At 50.1% G+C, this 13,046-nt stretch overlaps 3 protein-coding genes across 3 annotated transcripts; 1 reads left to right on the forward strand and 2 right to left on the reverse strand.

The window, feature by feature from the left end:
* Positions 1–172: 172 nt before the first annotated feature.
* Positions 173–4,168, reverse strand: F5891DRAFT_1126185 (uncharacterized protein; the record flags this gene model as incomplete). The annotated part of the gene is made up of 12 exons (XM_041364058.1): positions 173–432; positions 466–700; positions 756–843; positions 896–978; positions 1,034–1,087; positions 1,147–1,572; positions 1,630–2,543; positions 2,592–2,848; positions 2,903–3,628; positions 3,685–3,797; positions 3,848–4,058; positions 4,116–4,168. 12 exons carry the CDS (start codon positions 4,166–4,168, stop codon positions 173–175), a joined length of 3,420 nt encoding a protein of 1,139 aa, XP_041231026.1.
* A 12-nt stretch (positions 4,169–4,180) lies between these two features.
* Positions 4,181–9,906, reverse strand: F5891DRAFT_1009382 (uncharacterized protein). The gene is made up of 6 exons (XM_041360587.1): positions 9,030–9,906; positions 8,743–8,977; positions 8,202–8,693; positions 8,043–8,149; positions 5,884–7,990; positions 4,181–5,836 (listed from the first exon to the last, which is right to left on the reverse strand). The coding sequence occupies exons 1-6, from the start codon at positions 9,792–9,794 to the stop codon at positions 4,575–4,577; spliced, it is 4,968 nt and encodes a 1,655-aa protein (XP_041231027.1). The 5' UTR covers positions 9,795–9,906; the 3' UTR covers positions 4,181–4,574.
* A 1,470-nt stretch (positions 9,907–11,376) lies between these two features.
* Positions 11,377–12,695, forward strand: F5891DRAFT_1253588 (uncharacterized protein; the record flags this gene model as incomplete). The annotated part of the gene is made up of 7 exons (XM_041369923.1): positions 11,377–11,586; positions 11,639–11,805; positions 11,859–12,213; positions 12,267–12,398; positions 12,454–12,471; positions 12,496–12,540; positions 12,588–12,695. Exons 1-7 carry the CDS (start codon positions 11,446–11,448, stop codon positions 12,693–12,695), a joined length of 966 nt encoding a protein of 321 aa, XP_041231028.1. The 5' UTR covers positions 11,377–11,445.
* Between the last annotated feature and the right edge of the window lie 351 nt (positions 12,696–13,046).

A 13,046-nucleotide genomic window follows, 5' to 3' on the forward strand; every position in this document is an offset into this window, starting at 1 on the left:
GGCTTTCACTCTCACGCATTTTGCTATCTTTGCACGAGCCTGCCAATTCGCCACCGTTGAGTAACTGGACTACGCCAAATGCATTGTCTTTCCTGGAAATAACGCAAGTTCAGAACTTCGGATCTTAGGAAGTACATATGCTATGATGGTAGTTATGTACACGTTGCTTAAGCTAAGAACCCTCGGACTCTGCCGCAAGCATGGTGTATGTGTCAGATACTCGGGACCCTTTCGCCACTGGTCTCGCCCTTGGGCGAAGACGGGGTTTTGATGTTTCTGTGGTGGAAGCACTGTCATCAATCACATTGCCGACATACTCATCCCCAGTGTCGGAATGGGATTCCTGAACTGTCTTGGAGGACAAGCCCCGCGCTCTGGCGCCACGGCCCTTCCCTCTGCGGCTAGTCCCTGTCCCCTGTTCTTGTTGTCCTACTGCGGAACTAAGTTTCGTTCGGCTCTTAGCACCTGTTTTCCTCTTTTTGGCAACAGGCTCCTTCCCGTCTTCGAGTACAAGGACATCTGCCTCATCAGATACTGGTGTGCTTGTATTCTGTTTTGCCTGCTGATTTCGGAAATCCGTAACCACTTGCTGAAGACGCTTACTTCCATACGCTTGTCGTTTCCTTGGGGCATGTAATCCGCTACCGGGTACAACATCAAAAAAGCTGTTTAGGTTGCCTTGCCGATTCATAGCTGCAGCCTAGCAAATACATTGAATCAATAATCATTGATTTGCCACGTGGCTTGGTCCGTACCTGGTTCCGCTTATTCATTTTTTGAATGATCGGTAGAAGTGATTCGTCAACTTTGGTTTGGTTCCAGTGTAGTTCTTCGTGGAAAAAGCTGCGGAGTTGTGAGCATTTTTTTTTAAGTGCCGGAGGTGGTCATTACGCACTGTCTGAGGGCGTCGAGGTCGGGCATACCCCATTTAAACGGTTCATCTGATGAATCCACCGTCGGATGATAATAAGCATCCCTCTACGGCATGGAGATTACCCCTCCATTGCAGCCCAACAAAACAGCAGCCACTCACCACCAACGCATTAGGCCATTCCAGGGGCAGGTATAAGTTTTTGAACTTCTTTTTCTAGATCAAAAGATAAGCACATATAAACTGACATCAAAAATTTTCTTCAAGGCACATACGAAACGCTCGCGAAATTTGGTAGTATTATCCTCTGCTCGATCTCGCCCACTTTGGACTTTGGTCCACCAGTCCTTGAACTGATGAAGGCCGTCCTCGCCCGGAAACTCTTTTAGTAGTTCCATGGCTATTACAGGACCAACACCAGGGAGCCCCTCCACGTAGTCGCTTCCGAGCAGGTACGCCAGACGGATGAGCGTATCGCGTTCCAGGCCAAGCTCCCGGGACAGATCGGAGGAGTGAAAACACTCCACAGTCTTGGATTGATTAAACATATTCTTGAAAACGCGCATGCCTCCGAAAAGGAAAACATCCGAATCGTCCGTTATGATGCCCTCAACTAAACCTAGCAAGACTAATTCTGCGCACTGTGCTTCGGCTTCCATCGGTGCGGTTATGTATGGAATCCCGAAGAGACGCAGTAAGAGCTTGGACCCGATGGTGAGCTCAAATAAATAGTACTACCTTCAGCACGGTACACATACCATAATTTGAGAGATCATTTGTTGAGTGATATCCTCTGAATCACGGATCGTTGCTTTCTTCTGTTGATTCAACGTCCGAATCTCTTCGTCAATCTCATGTCTGACGGCATCCAAATCTTTGCCCTTGACTTGCGAGATGAATCGGGCAAATTCGCCTTCTTCAGCATGTGGATCCATTTCCTCAGCAGCATCCCAGGTTTCCACAGCAGCAGACGCTCCTTGATCGGTACTCCCCGGAGCAGTACCAAGCACAGGTGACGGAGACCGCGACCATTCGATATCAAATTCATTGTCGCTCTCAGATATCCGAGCTTCGGGCGTGACCACATTAGAGGTCGAAGGCTGAGGACGTTCTAATGACTTTGGTAGCTGAAAAGATGCAGGAGACATTGATCGTCGTTCTTCGGCCGCATCCTCCGGCACTGAGACTGCTGCAGGTACAAAACCCTCGGATACATCACGGACGTGATTGCCATCAGTGACTGGGACTTCTTCCATGTCATCGTCCGAATCTTGTGCAGCCTCCTGCGAATGTTTGGGGGATTGTGGCGGCTTGACATGGGCGCTAGTAGCAACCGGCGACGGCTTTCTGTGTGATGCCTCGACTACCTGTACAGGCAATATTTCATCCATGCTTTCTTCTGATTCTGACAAGGATGATTGAACGATTGGCATGGGACGCGATGCTGTCTTCGGTGAAACTAACAAAGCCGCCTTCCCAAACGCAGATTGCGATGGAAGATCATACAAGGTTCCAGCCAGCCTTCGCACCGGACCAGCCCCTGCGATCGAAAGTGCGGTCTCCAGCCGAGAAGGGGACGTGTATAGATCATCGTCAGAATCATGGAGTCGAAGAGTAGGTTTTGACTGAGGAGTTGCAGGAGGGCTAAATTTAGAAGAAGGTTCTGAAGTGACTAAACGAATGTCAAATTTCGCAGTATCCCTGCCCTAGAAAAACTTACTAGGCTTATAATTCGCAGTATGGTCTTCTAGTGAAGCCTGGATGGCAAGGGCAAGCTCAGGATCCTCGATGTGATCAAATTCGTCATCCAAGGGTCTGGATATATCCTCGTCATCATCCAGGTCAAATAAAGGCTTTGATTTGATTCGCCTTTGGACAGGTTTTGGCATGGATGGCTGCAAGCGTTTGCCTATGGCGTGCAGTGCCATACTTGCCTGGAACTCTCGAAGATCGGAATCAGGTGTTGCATTCCCTGGTCTGACAAAACAATGAACGGATGATCAATGATAACGAAGGATTCCGGCAGCATACATACTGACTTCCTCCATCTGCATGTCATCATCGCTGTCGCTTTGAAGTGTGGGCTTGTCTTGATCAATTTCAATTGGTTTTGACTGCGTGCCGTCGTCTCGGATGCCTAAGACCCAACCACCGTCCGCCCCGTCGTTCTTGACAAGAACATACTCTCTATTTCGCTCACTGGCAATTCGAACAGGAATGGTGATGTGTGCTTTACCGATACTGTCAGTAGTCATCAGGAGTTGTTGAGTTAGAGCATTTCTTTGCTTGAGATTCTTGATTTGTTCTCGGGAGAAGTCCAAAGGAGTTTCTGCCTTCTGTAGCATGTTCTGCAAACGCTTGTACGATGTCTGACGTGATTTCAACCGAAGGTCACCAACAATTTCGTACTGAACTTCTGTAGGCAGCTCTCGGAATGCTGGAGAGGATACATCGAAGTCCTCTGGACGCATCTCCTCTATGAATGTCCGGAGCTCTTCCTCTGTAGCGAGGCGCGGGTCTGGAGCCTGCGAACTAGTGGCCTTCGCTACGCGCTCTTCAAGATCCACTTCTGGAAGTCTGTAAGGATCATGGTCATAAAAGCGAGCTTTCTTTTTTGACGAAAGAGGTGTTTCTTCTGCTTTCTTCTTTGCCGGTGTCTTCGGTGCAGAATTATCAATGTCCTCAAGGTAAACCGCATTCTCATCCAGGATCACGGGTCCTGAGGGCACTTTCTGCTTTCCTTTTGACGATGAAGGGCTGGCTTACATATATAAGTATTTGCACACTCATTCAGGATACGATAGGTCGCATACTGTAACGCTTGAGCATGTACTAAAGCCTCCCGTCTCATGTGGGCTGCCAGCAGCCTCTCCGCAATCTTGGCGTGAGTTGCAGCTGCACCACTCTTCTTCTTCTTACGCTCGATCTATACCATTCTGTCACCATTGCAGTGAGCAGAAAGAAAAAGTGCCTTACAATCGTGTTTCTCTTAAGCGCAGGAGCTCCTCCATCAAACACGAAGACTGGGCGAATCCCATAGAATAGTAGCTTGCAGATACGTCGGAAGAAACCAAGCACATGTGCGTTAACCAATGCACGTCCATCCTTGTCGCGCATAGTAGCTTGAAACTGGTAGATCCAAATACTAGAATCAATGGCAAGAGCTTTCCCTTCGATGGTCTCGAGCCTAGAATGAACCCAGCGTTTAAGTATGTCAGAACCCCAGAAATCATGGAGTACATACGGCACTGGGCGACCCACTGGAGACAAGAGGTCCCATAGTGACTTCACACCCATTTGTCAGTCTTCTAAGAACGTGAGTACGGGTGAGTACGGGTGTAGTTGCGCAGAAACTTTGATCGGATTCGGACAAGACTCCTAATGCGAGCACCAAGTCCCGTGGGCCGAATATTGCATCCGCTGACTCGAATTCCTTTGCACGATGTTTACCAGTAAAAAGCAATTTAAGAAACACCTGAAACTACCGTAACAATCTCTTCAGGGTCCCAGATATAACGATGCAGAAGATAATTTGATATGACCAAGTCCATGAAAAATGTAGGTATGAAAAGTGATAAACTAGGCAAAAGGCATTTTATGGTCGTAAACTTCGTAAAAAAGGCGCGATTGAATTAACTGTCATTGCACGCCTGACCGAGAAGGAGAGATGCCTAAATGAGAAGTGTAGAAGTAAGACCGCAGATCAATTTTTCGGGTTGTCGCGGGCATCGACAGGGCGCGGTCCGGCGGGCGATCCTTGACCAGCCGAGCTGTTCCGGGACGAACTGTGGCCAGTACGCTGACCCTGCGCGAGCGAGCCGGGAGGACGAAGGTCTTCCATATTAGCTGGAGAATACCGTGCGTCGAACGCCGAACCACCTGTCATCTGCATGCCCATACTTCCTATGCCTCCCATACCACCACCTCCCATACCACCGCCTCCCATCCCCATCCCCATGCCTCCGCCCATATGATTCATGCCCAAGGGGTTGCCCATCATCGGCATGCCCATCATCGACATCCGAGGATCGTAGCCCATCCCACCGCCGGTCATCATGGGGTTCATGGGATTCATGGGCGTGGGGTGCATGCCATCGCCGACATGTGACCCGGCAGAGGAATATGCCATCATAGCTTGCTGGTAAGCAGCTTGCGCTGCCTGCTGTGCAAAGAACTGCGGATTGCTAAATCCTGGCATCATACCCGGATAACCCATATATCCACCGGTCATCATGGGGTTGGTGCCGTTCATCATCGGGTTGGCACCAACCATCATCGGGTTCCCACCAGTCATCATTGGGTTCAGGCCCATCATCATAGGATTGGCCATCATTGGGTTGGCCATCATGTTCGGGTACTGCTGGCCACCTCCATACATGCCCTGCATCTCCAGTTGGTTGCGTTGGAAGTCGTCAATCTTGCGTTGCCGCTCTTCAGCCATCCTTTTTTCGCGCTCACGCTCCGTCAAAGCAGCACCAACGCCACCTTCGCGTTTACGCTCGCGTTCATGAGCAGTGATCGCACCCAAGAGACCCGTCTGAGGTGGTGGTGGTTTATTAGGAACGTTGATAAGTGAAGCACCGGTTTCCCGCGCAAGCTCTTCTTGTCTCTTGGCAGATCGGTCCTGCTTGTCCTGCATCCCAGCAGATAGCAGACCGTGAGGAGTGAAAGCTTTCGTCATGGATTGAGAAGCAGGTTCCAACTGGATGAAAGGGTCTCGTTGGTGTGAAGGAGTTTCAGGTTGAGGATGAGAACCGGGCGTGCGACCAGGATCAAGAACCTGTGTCCAAATGTTTTGACGAGCGGCACCGTGTTGATTGAAGTCCGCTTGTGGACGAAGGACTTGGGAAGTATATTCAGACTGTGGGCGCAGGTGAGGGGCATCATCTGGTGTTCGCATGTGCTGATCGGAAGCGAGTCGCCGAGGTGGTGGCATGGCGTTCATATAGTCATCTGACACACCGCCTGAAGATCATCAGCTCAGAAAATTCAACAAATAAAGGTATACTAACCTTGTGTCAGCGGCCTCGGAACAGGCGGCAGATTACGAGGATGTCGTAACTGCGCGTAGGGATTCGCGTCCGTTGCTTGTTCTCCAGGTGTCACAGCACGCCCTGCACTACCGGGACGCAGAGGTCTAACAGCCGGAACCGGTACTGGCGGGACAGGAGCCGGCTTCTTGCTCTCCAAAGTCGAAGGGGATTCCTCATCAGAATCAGCATCTTCGTCGTCGTCGTCGTCTTCTTCCTCTTCCTCCTCTTCCTCCTCCTCCTCACTGCTCTCATTCCACCCAGAGACCCTGTTCCCAGGTTTGACACGCTTCCCGTTCGCTCTCCCAGGCTTGTGAAGCACTGCCTGATGCTGCGCCTGTGCACGCGCCTTTCGTTGTGCAGCCTGCTTTGACGGAGCAAATGACGACCTGTACTGCGTGACGCCCTCCGAGCTCTCAGATGCAGCACTACCTTCGACAGTAGGCTCTGACGACACGTCTTGTTCTATCAGCGGCGGCTGGGATGTAGTTGCAGGCGGGGGTGCGACATCAGATGTACCATCAAGGAAAGACAACGCAGCAAGTGCATCTACATTAACTTCGTCGCCGCTGTTCTGCTTTTGGATGATCTTCTGTTGCGAATCCGTCATGGCCTGGACGTGAACGTACTCTAAAGAAGGTGAGGAAACTGAGGTGATGGCTTCCACATTTGGGCCTCGGCTAGAAATAGGTTGTACACGTGCACCGGACGGCTTACGGCCGAGAGAAGGGCGCGAGCCAATCATGCTGTGTTCGCTAATATTAGCTTCCGTCCTTCCCAGCTCCGAAAATGACATCGGTATTTCCCGACGCGCTGATGATGGGTGCAATGGGTTGTCAGACACTGAGCTCTCTTCGGAATTTGAGGCTTCAGAAATGGTGGTTGGGACGCGTCGCGGCGGGTTTTGGGGCTTTTCGTCGAGTTGTTGCATGAAGAAGAGAGCGTCTGAAAAGATACTCTGACTGTCTTGTACTAGGGGCTGTGCGGGGGCAACAGGAACTGTTGCTACAGAAACAGGCGCCCGGGGTGTTGAGTTCGATAACTTGGCTTTGGGAGGCAAGGGCGGTGAGCCTGTATTATGCTGCGTTATAAATGGGTGAGGCGGAGACAGTGCTCGAGGCGGTAGCTGTAGAACATCCTGTACATCTTGAATAGAAGGTAACTCTTTATCCTTCCCTTTGGGAGAGTAAGGCGATGTGAGACATGAAAGGGGCGAGCCAGGAGGGGGAGTTCTCGAAGTTGGTGATCTGATGGGCACAGGTGCAACAAGGGAGGACAACAACATTCCTGGCGAAGTAGGCTTACCATTTCCTGAACTAGGACTTGTCGAGCTCGTAGAAAATGTAGGTGACCTAGGAGACTCAGGCGTAAGAGGAAGTTTGAACCCGCCAACATCTACACTCGCAACTGTGGATGGCTCTGTACTCCTCATTTGTGCAGTCTCCAAGCTTGAGGTAGGCTTTGAGTCGGAACGCAAGGTAGGAGGAGGGCTTCCAGTCGGTGGGAGACCTGTGATTGACCCAGGTATGTTCTCTAGGACAGGGTTAAACGAAGTAAGCATCTGCGACTGGTTGTGCTCGGACATGGAACGCGACATAAAGTCCTGATGCCCGTTGCTCATCGACCGTCCCACCGAATCTGGGTTCCCACTCGACATCGACGAGCTGCTTATCATCATCGACTCAGGCTCGTTGTGCTCATTCGACATCGAACGGCTTTGCGTACGAGGGAAATCCGGAAGCGTTTCACGCGTTGCGCTCCGTTCCGTGATGGGGGAGAGAGCGTGGCCAACAGTGAGGTCTGGTGGCGAGCGCAAGTCGAAATTGATCGTGGGGAGCTGGGGGGCGTCAACAGGTTGACCATTCTGAGTTTGTGATGGGGGCTGAGTAATATCTTGTGACGGCTGTTGCTGTTGTGGGCGATTAGGATCAACACCTAGACCAATGGGTGGCAGGGGGGGCGGCGCAGATACGGCACGAAGTCCAGGCATACGTGAGTGGAGGATATTTAAAAGACGATTGCGAATAGCAGAGGTACGGTCGTCACGTGGGTCCATAGACTCTGCAACTTCACGATCAAGGAACAAGAGCTATCATCCAATAAATTAGTAGACCTTGTGTTGAGAAATAACTTGCACTTACGTCTCTCCCAGGATTAACTGGATAAGCAAACATCAACGAAACTGGATCACGAGGGTCCCAAGTGTACACTTTCGGACGTCCGTATAGCTCAAAGGCGTCATGAAGCGCTGAATAAATGGTGAGTCATCATGGTCTGCGCGACTGAAACAGTCTACTCACCAACAAGCCACTTGAGCATCTCGGATGCTTGTGTATTCCCTGCCTCAAGCTCAGGCATAATAAGCAACCACCCCTCCCTTCGTTTCATCGTGCCCGCCGTTTCCTCGTCACCAATTAGACCCTCAAGTTTCATGAGCGTGCTGCGGTTGATCAATTCCGGGCGCTCTGGGTACACTGCAAACGCCTGTGAAACCTCCCTGAGCGTAAGAAGGGGGTGCTTCTTGTCCCTTGGCCTAGGAGATGCATAAAGTGCAAGCAAAGGCTTCATTGGTAGAGGTTCGGGGGAGTGATCGCGCGAGAAGAGATTCGACATGCGTTTCTTGGGAGTAGGTGTGGTGCCAGCGGTAGTAGACGGGGCTCCAGGTTCGGTGTACAAAGTTTGCGACCCGGATATGACCATCCACATGCGTTTCCAGTCTGTTTGCCCAGCAACACGTATGAGCACCCACCCTTCCATGCGGCCACGGACGAGTGTTGTACGGGTGTCTTTGCCTGAGAAATATGACGTCAGTGTCGAACATACTTTAGTGAGACAACTGACCTTCAAGCAATGTTATGCGTATCAAATGAGCAGTATACATTTCTTCAAGACGAGACTTTTCCCAAGCAGATAATCGTAGAGCTGTTGCCCATGACTCCAATGCCGATGCTGACGGACAGCTGAATAAAAGCAAATTAGAGCCTGCCGTGTTGAGAGTGAAGACGTTCATATATGTCTTCCGCGGTTGATCTGGACCCTCGGCGGGACCAGTCACTGAACCTAGTACGTGAACAAACTACAGCCAGCGTCATCACCACTAGCATAGAAGGACATTGGAATGGACTCACGGCGTCTGTGATATTTACATACGTAGGAGGCACCTCAAGGCCTTTCTTGCTTGCTTCTTCAATCTCCTTCATGTCCCATATGCTCAACGTTGTGCCGCTAAGTTGTGCCCAGATGTCGAACCATCCATCATCTTTGGGACGTTGGCCATCCGGCTGGCGCTGTACGCGTTTTACTAGTGGGCCGCTGAAGTAGACTTTTCGGGCATGCGCGACCGTGAGCTGAACAATGGAGCGTATTTCAGGATGAAGAGGGGGAACAGCTGAAGAATCTCTGCGGGTTGCTAAAGCCGTGTCAGACTCTTGGTCATCCTGCTTCTCTGGCGAGGAGCGCATTGGACCCATTGTTTGAGCGCGCTGTTGGATGTTTTGTGGTGCGAAGTCGCGGTCTTGCGCACCGGTGCTTGGGCGTCGGTTAGATTGCTGCTGGTGATCTGTATTCGCGTCACTTGAATGCTGCAACTGTTTGCGAAAAGAAAAGAAAGACGAAGTGCGAAGGTGTGACATTGTATTAGCGACTGATTGTTGTTGAGCAGGTCTCGAGACCGACTGGTCCTCCTGTTGAGTTGTTAATGTTACTGCTCCAGCGCTAGGGTTGTTGTCGCCTGAAGGAGTTGTTGCAGGTTGTCGTGCGTGAAACTCGTGTAGATCGGTTCCTCTGCCTGGACTAGCTTGTCTGAGCTGTTGTAGTTCGGCGGGAGAAATAAAGCCACGATGACGGTTATCCCATTGAGGACTACTTGAGCCTGAGCTCATAGATAGTGCCATAAACCGACAAAGTACACTCCCTGGAATGCAGGATCTCAAAAAGTTACAATAGACGCCAACCCACGAATTATTATAAACCTTCTCTGATTCGAACAAAAATACATGGGGAAACCGGTTTGCTTTGGTTGGGAAGGCGCATCGCTTCATACTAAGTGCACGTGCTCTGAGCATAGCCTCGAAAACCACAACGTTTCTCAAAACATACGTGACCGACCTAATCGTGACGACGACACAGGGTGATAATCGTCCGCACCAGGCACATGAACTCGATCAAATCGTCAATATCAAGTTGGCAAGCCTATCTTCCATACCACAGTGAAAAGGACCTCTAATTTCCAGAAAGACACAGACTTTGTAACCAACCATTTGGTCTCCATCATCTAGGGTCCCATCACATGTGACTGCCTGTAACCGAACAACGTCCAAGAACTGACTGACTTACTCCAATAGTGCAAGAGCTTGCTTCTCCCGAAGACATGTCCGTGAGGGGCTAAAGTATAAATGAATGTCACATTCATTATCTCGATGACGAGAGCAGACGTACGTTCGTCATGAGCACATGATGATAACCGATATGGCCGATATGGCGCTTCGACGGCGACCTGCAAAGAGTTATCAATGATGATGGGGCTCGTAAATCGTCGAATGGCTCAGTTCCGTTTCATTTAGGTTGATTAAAGAACGATGGCACGACGTTTACCCATAGTTGAAGACTGCGAACGTATTGGAATTTAAGAGAATGGTGCGACTCGAAGGTCTAGAAAAGACGCGGTGCAACGAACCAGCAGTATCATCGATGTTCTATGTTATGCATAGGCATGGCAGACGGTCGTAGTCTCATAGAAGTTCGCTTATCGCTCCTGTTCGCCTGTGAGCTGCGGCTCAGCTGCCCAGTCCGTGCAACAGGCTGTCACCGCCTGTGAGCTGACTAGCGGTCTTCATCCTCGGAACCCCATGGTCCGGCCATGCAGCATACAGCAGATAGATGATTGGCCAGGGGTGGAGGGAAATAGACAAGAGCTTTCTGTCGTTAAAGTGGGATACATCACGCTTCCGGCACACTGGCAGCCATCCGCTGCCAGACCATTATCCTCTCTTTATATTTTGTGTGAGCTGAACGACGGTTCGCACATGACTTGGAGAAGGGAATTGCAAAATGCTGGAGTAGAATTTGGTTCTGCGATGGCACTGAGGAACACACATGCCGTGCGAGGAAGGGGTGCTTGGGTATCAGCGTCCATGACTTCCTGCTATACAGTTCCCGCACGGGCCAGCTTGCATGGAGGTTATTTTCTCTTGCTACCCTTGTCTCCGATGCTAAGCCTGCAAATGACTGTGGTTCTGCAGATTGTGAGTCCGATCAACGGCTGGAGTACGATATTGTCTGGATTGTGAGATTGATATAGTATGCGACGGAATTGATCTTTCCAAGTGCAGAAGTCAAATGCAGCATGCCCGCGCGGAAGAAGCAACATAGTACTAGATGCATACCTAGAATGAGAGATCAAGTTCGCATATGATCGTGAGAGTAAATTCACTGCGGAGCGTATCTATATATAAACTATGAATCCTTTATGAGCGCTCTGGCAAGCCATGGGGCGGGTATCCATCGAACGATAAACTTCACCCCCAAAACCACCACGTGCACATTATGGGTCACATCTGGTCAGCGTACATTCGCGAGACTTATCCCCCGTCAACAAAGTTTCACGCATCTGATGTCCCAGACATGTCCGGAAAGGTTGTTCTCGTCACCGGTGCTAATTCAGGGATAGGCAAAGAGACCGCCAGAGTCTGCCTCCCATCACCGTATTTGTCCTCATGCTGACGCTTTTCGTGGCTAGGTCCTCCTCACAAAAAATGCCAAGGTTTACGTTGCATGTCGCGACAAGGCCAAGGGTGAAAACGCTATTCGCGACCTAAAAGAGAGCACCGGACAAGAAGCGTGTTTCTTGCAACTCAACTTGGCAAACTTGAAGTCCATCAAGGCTTCTGGAGAAGAGTTTCTGCAGTACACTTACATTGCATTTGTTGAGCAGCGAGACAACTGACACTTCACTTTAGGAGAGAACCCGTACTGCATGTCCTATTCAACAACGCGCGAGTGTTGCCCTGGCTTGTCGTCTCATCGTCCACTCACATGTCGCTCACTGGGGTAATGGCTCCTCCTATAGAGATGTTGACGGACGACGGTTATGACCTGCAATTTGGTACAAATGTCCTTAGTCACTTCTACTTCACGAAAATTGTTATGCCTGCACTTCTAGCGGGTACCACGCAGTCACCTGATGGAACTGCACGCATCGTGAACACAGCTTCTAACGCCCACTGGTTCGGTAGTCTAGACTATAACACGTTCAAGGACTCTCCCGCCAGGAAACAGAAGAGCGTCAAGAATCTTTATGGCCAAAGCAAAATGGTAAGTTTTGTCTCCATTGTATCAACTCCTTTGCTAAACTCCTGTGTGCAAAGGGCAACATTTTATTTGCAGCTGAGGTAGCTAAACGATATGGCAACCGAGGTATAGTCTCAACAGCACTCAACCCCGGTGGTATCAAGACGGAGCTTGGCCGTTATCATGGCTCCTTTTCCAAAATGATATCCGTGTGTTATCACGTATCATTCAACCTTCCAGATGCTAATTGTTCGATATTTGCAGAGTATGATCTTCCATGATGTATCACTTGGCGCGCTCACGTAGTTATATGCTGGAACCACTGCAGAAGGAGCGAATCTTAACGGAAAGGTTAGCCTTTTCTCTCATGAATGAACTCGAACTTATATCCTGGACAGTATCTTGTTCCATGGGCGCGCATTGGGAACACACACGCAGACGCGCAGGACCCGCAGCAGGCTTCAGAGCTGTGGAATTGGCTTGAGGACCAAGTCAAGGACCTTTAAGCTCGATCGATTCTCAAGCTGAATATGTCACTACTATACGGTCGTATGATTGCCTTCCACGTTTTAACAAAAAACCTGTGGGCATATTGGTTTATGTCAGTATCATTCATCATTTGGCTGGGGTTGATATTTATGCTGGATGTAGCCACTCGATCTTGAGTCGAGTGTTCCATTTCATGACGAATGAATTTCTCGCTCTCAAGGAAGAGCTCAATGCCAACTTGTGGTGAAAAGGAGAAAGCTTTGGCGTATCGGTTAACGCTGGGCTTGTGGAGGTACTGTTCGTGATGCTGTTTTTGCATGTGTTCCCCTTGCTGTATAATGTCTCATCTTTCTGGACTCCCAAACAAA

Source organism: Suillus fuscotomentosus, assembly GCF_016647785.1.
Source record: "Suillus fuscotomentosus strain FC203 chromosome Unknown F5891scaffold_7, whole genome shotgun sequence".
In the NCBI taxonomy this organism is placed as follows: domain Eukaryota; kingdom Fungi; phylum Basidiomycota; class Agaricomycetes; order Boletales; family Suillaceae; genus Suillus; species Suillus fuscotomentosus.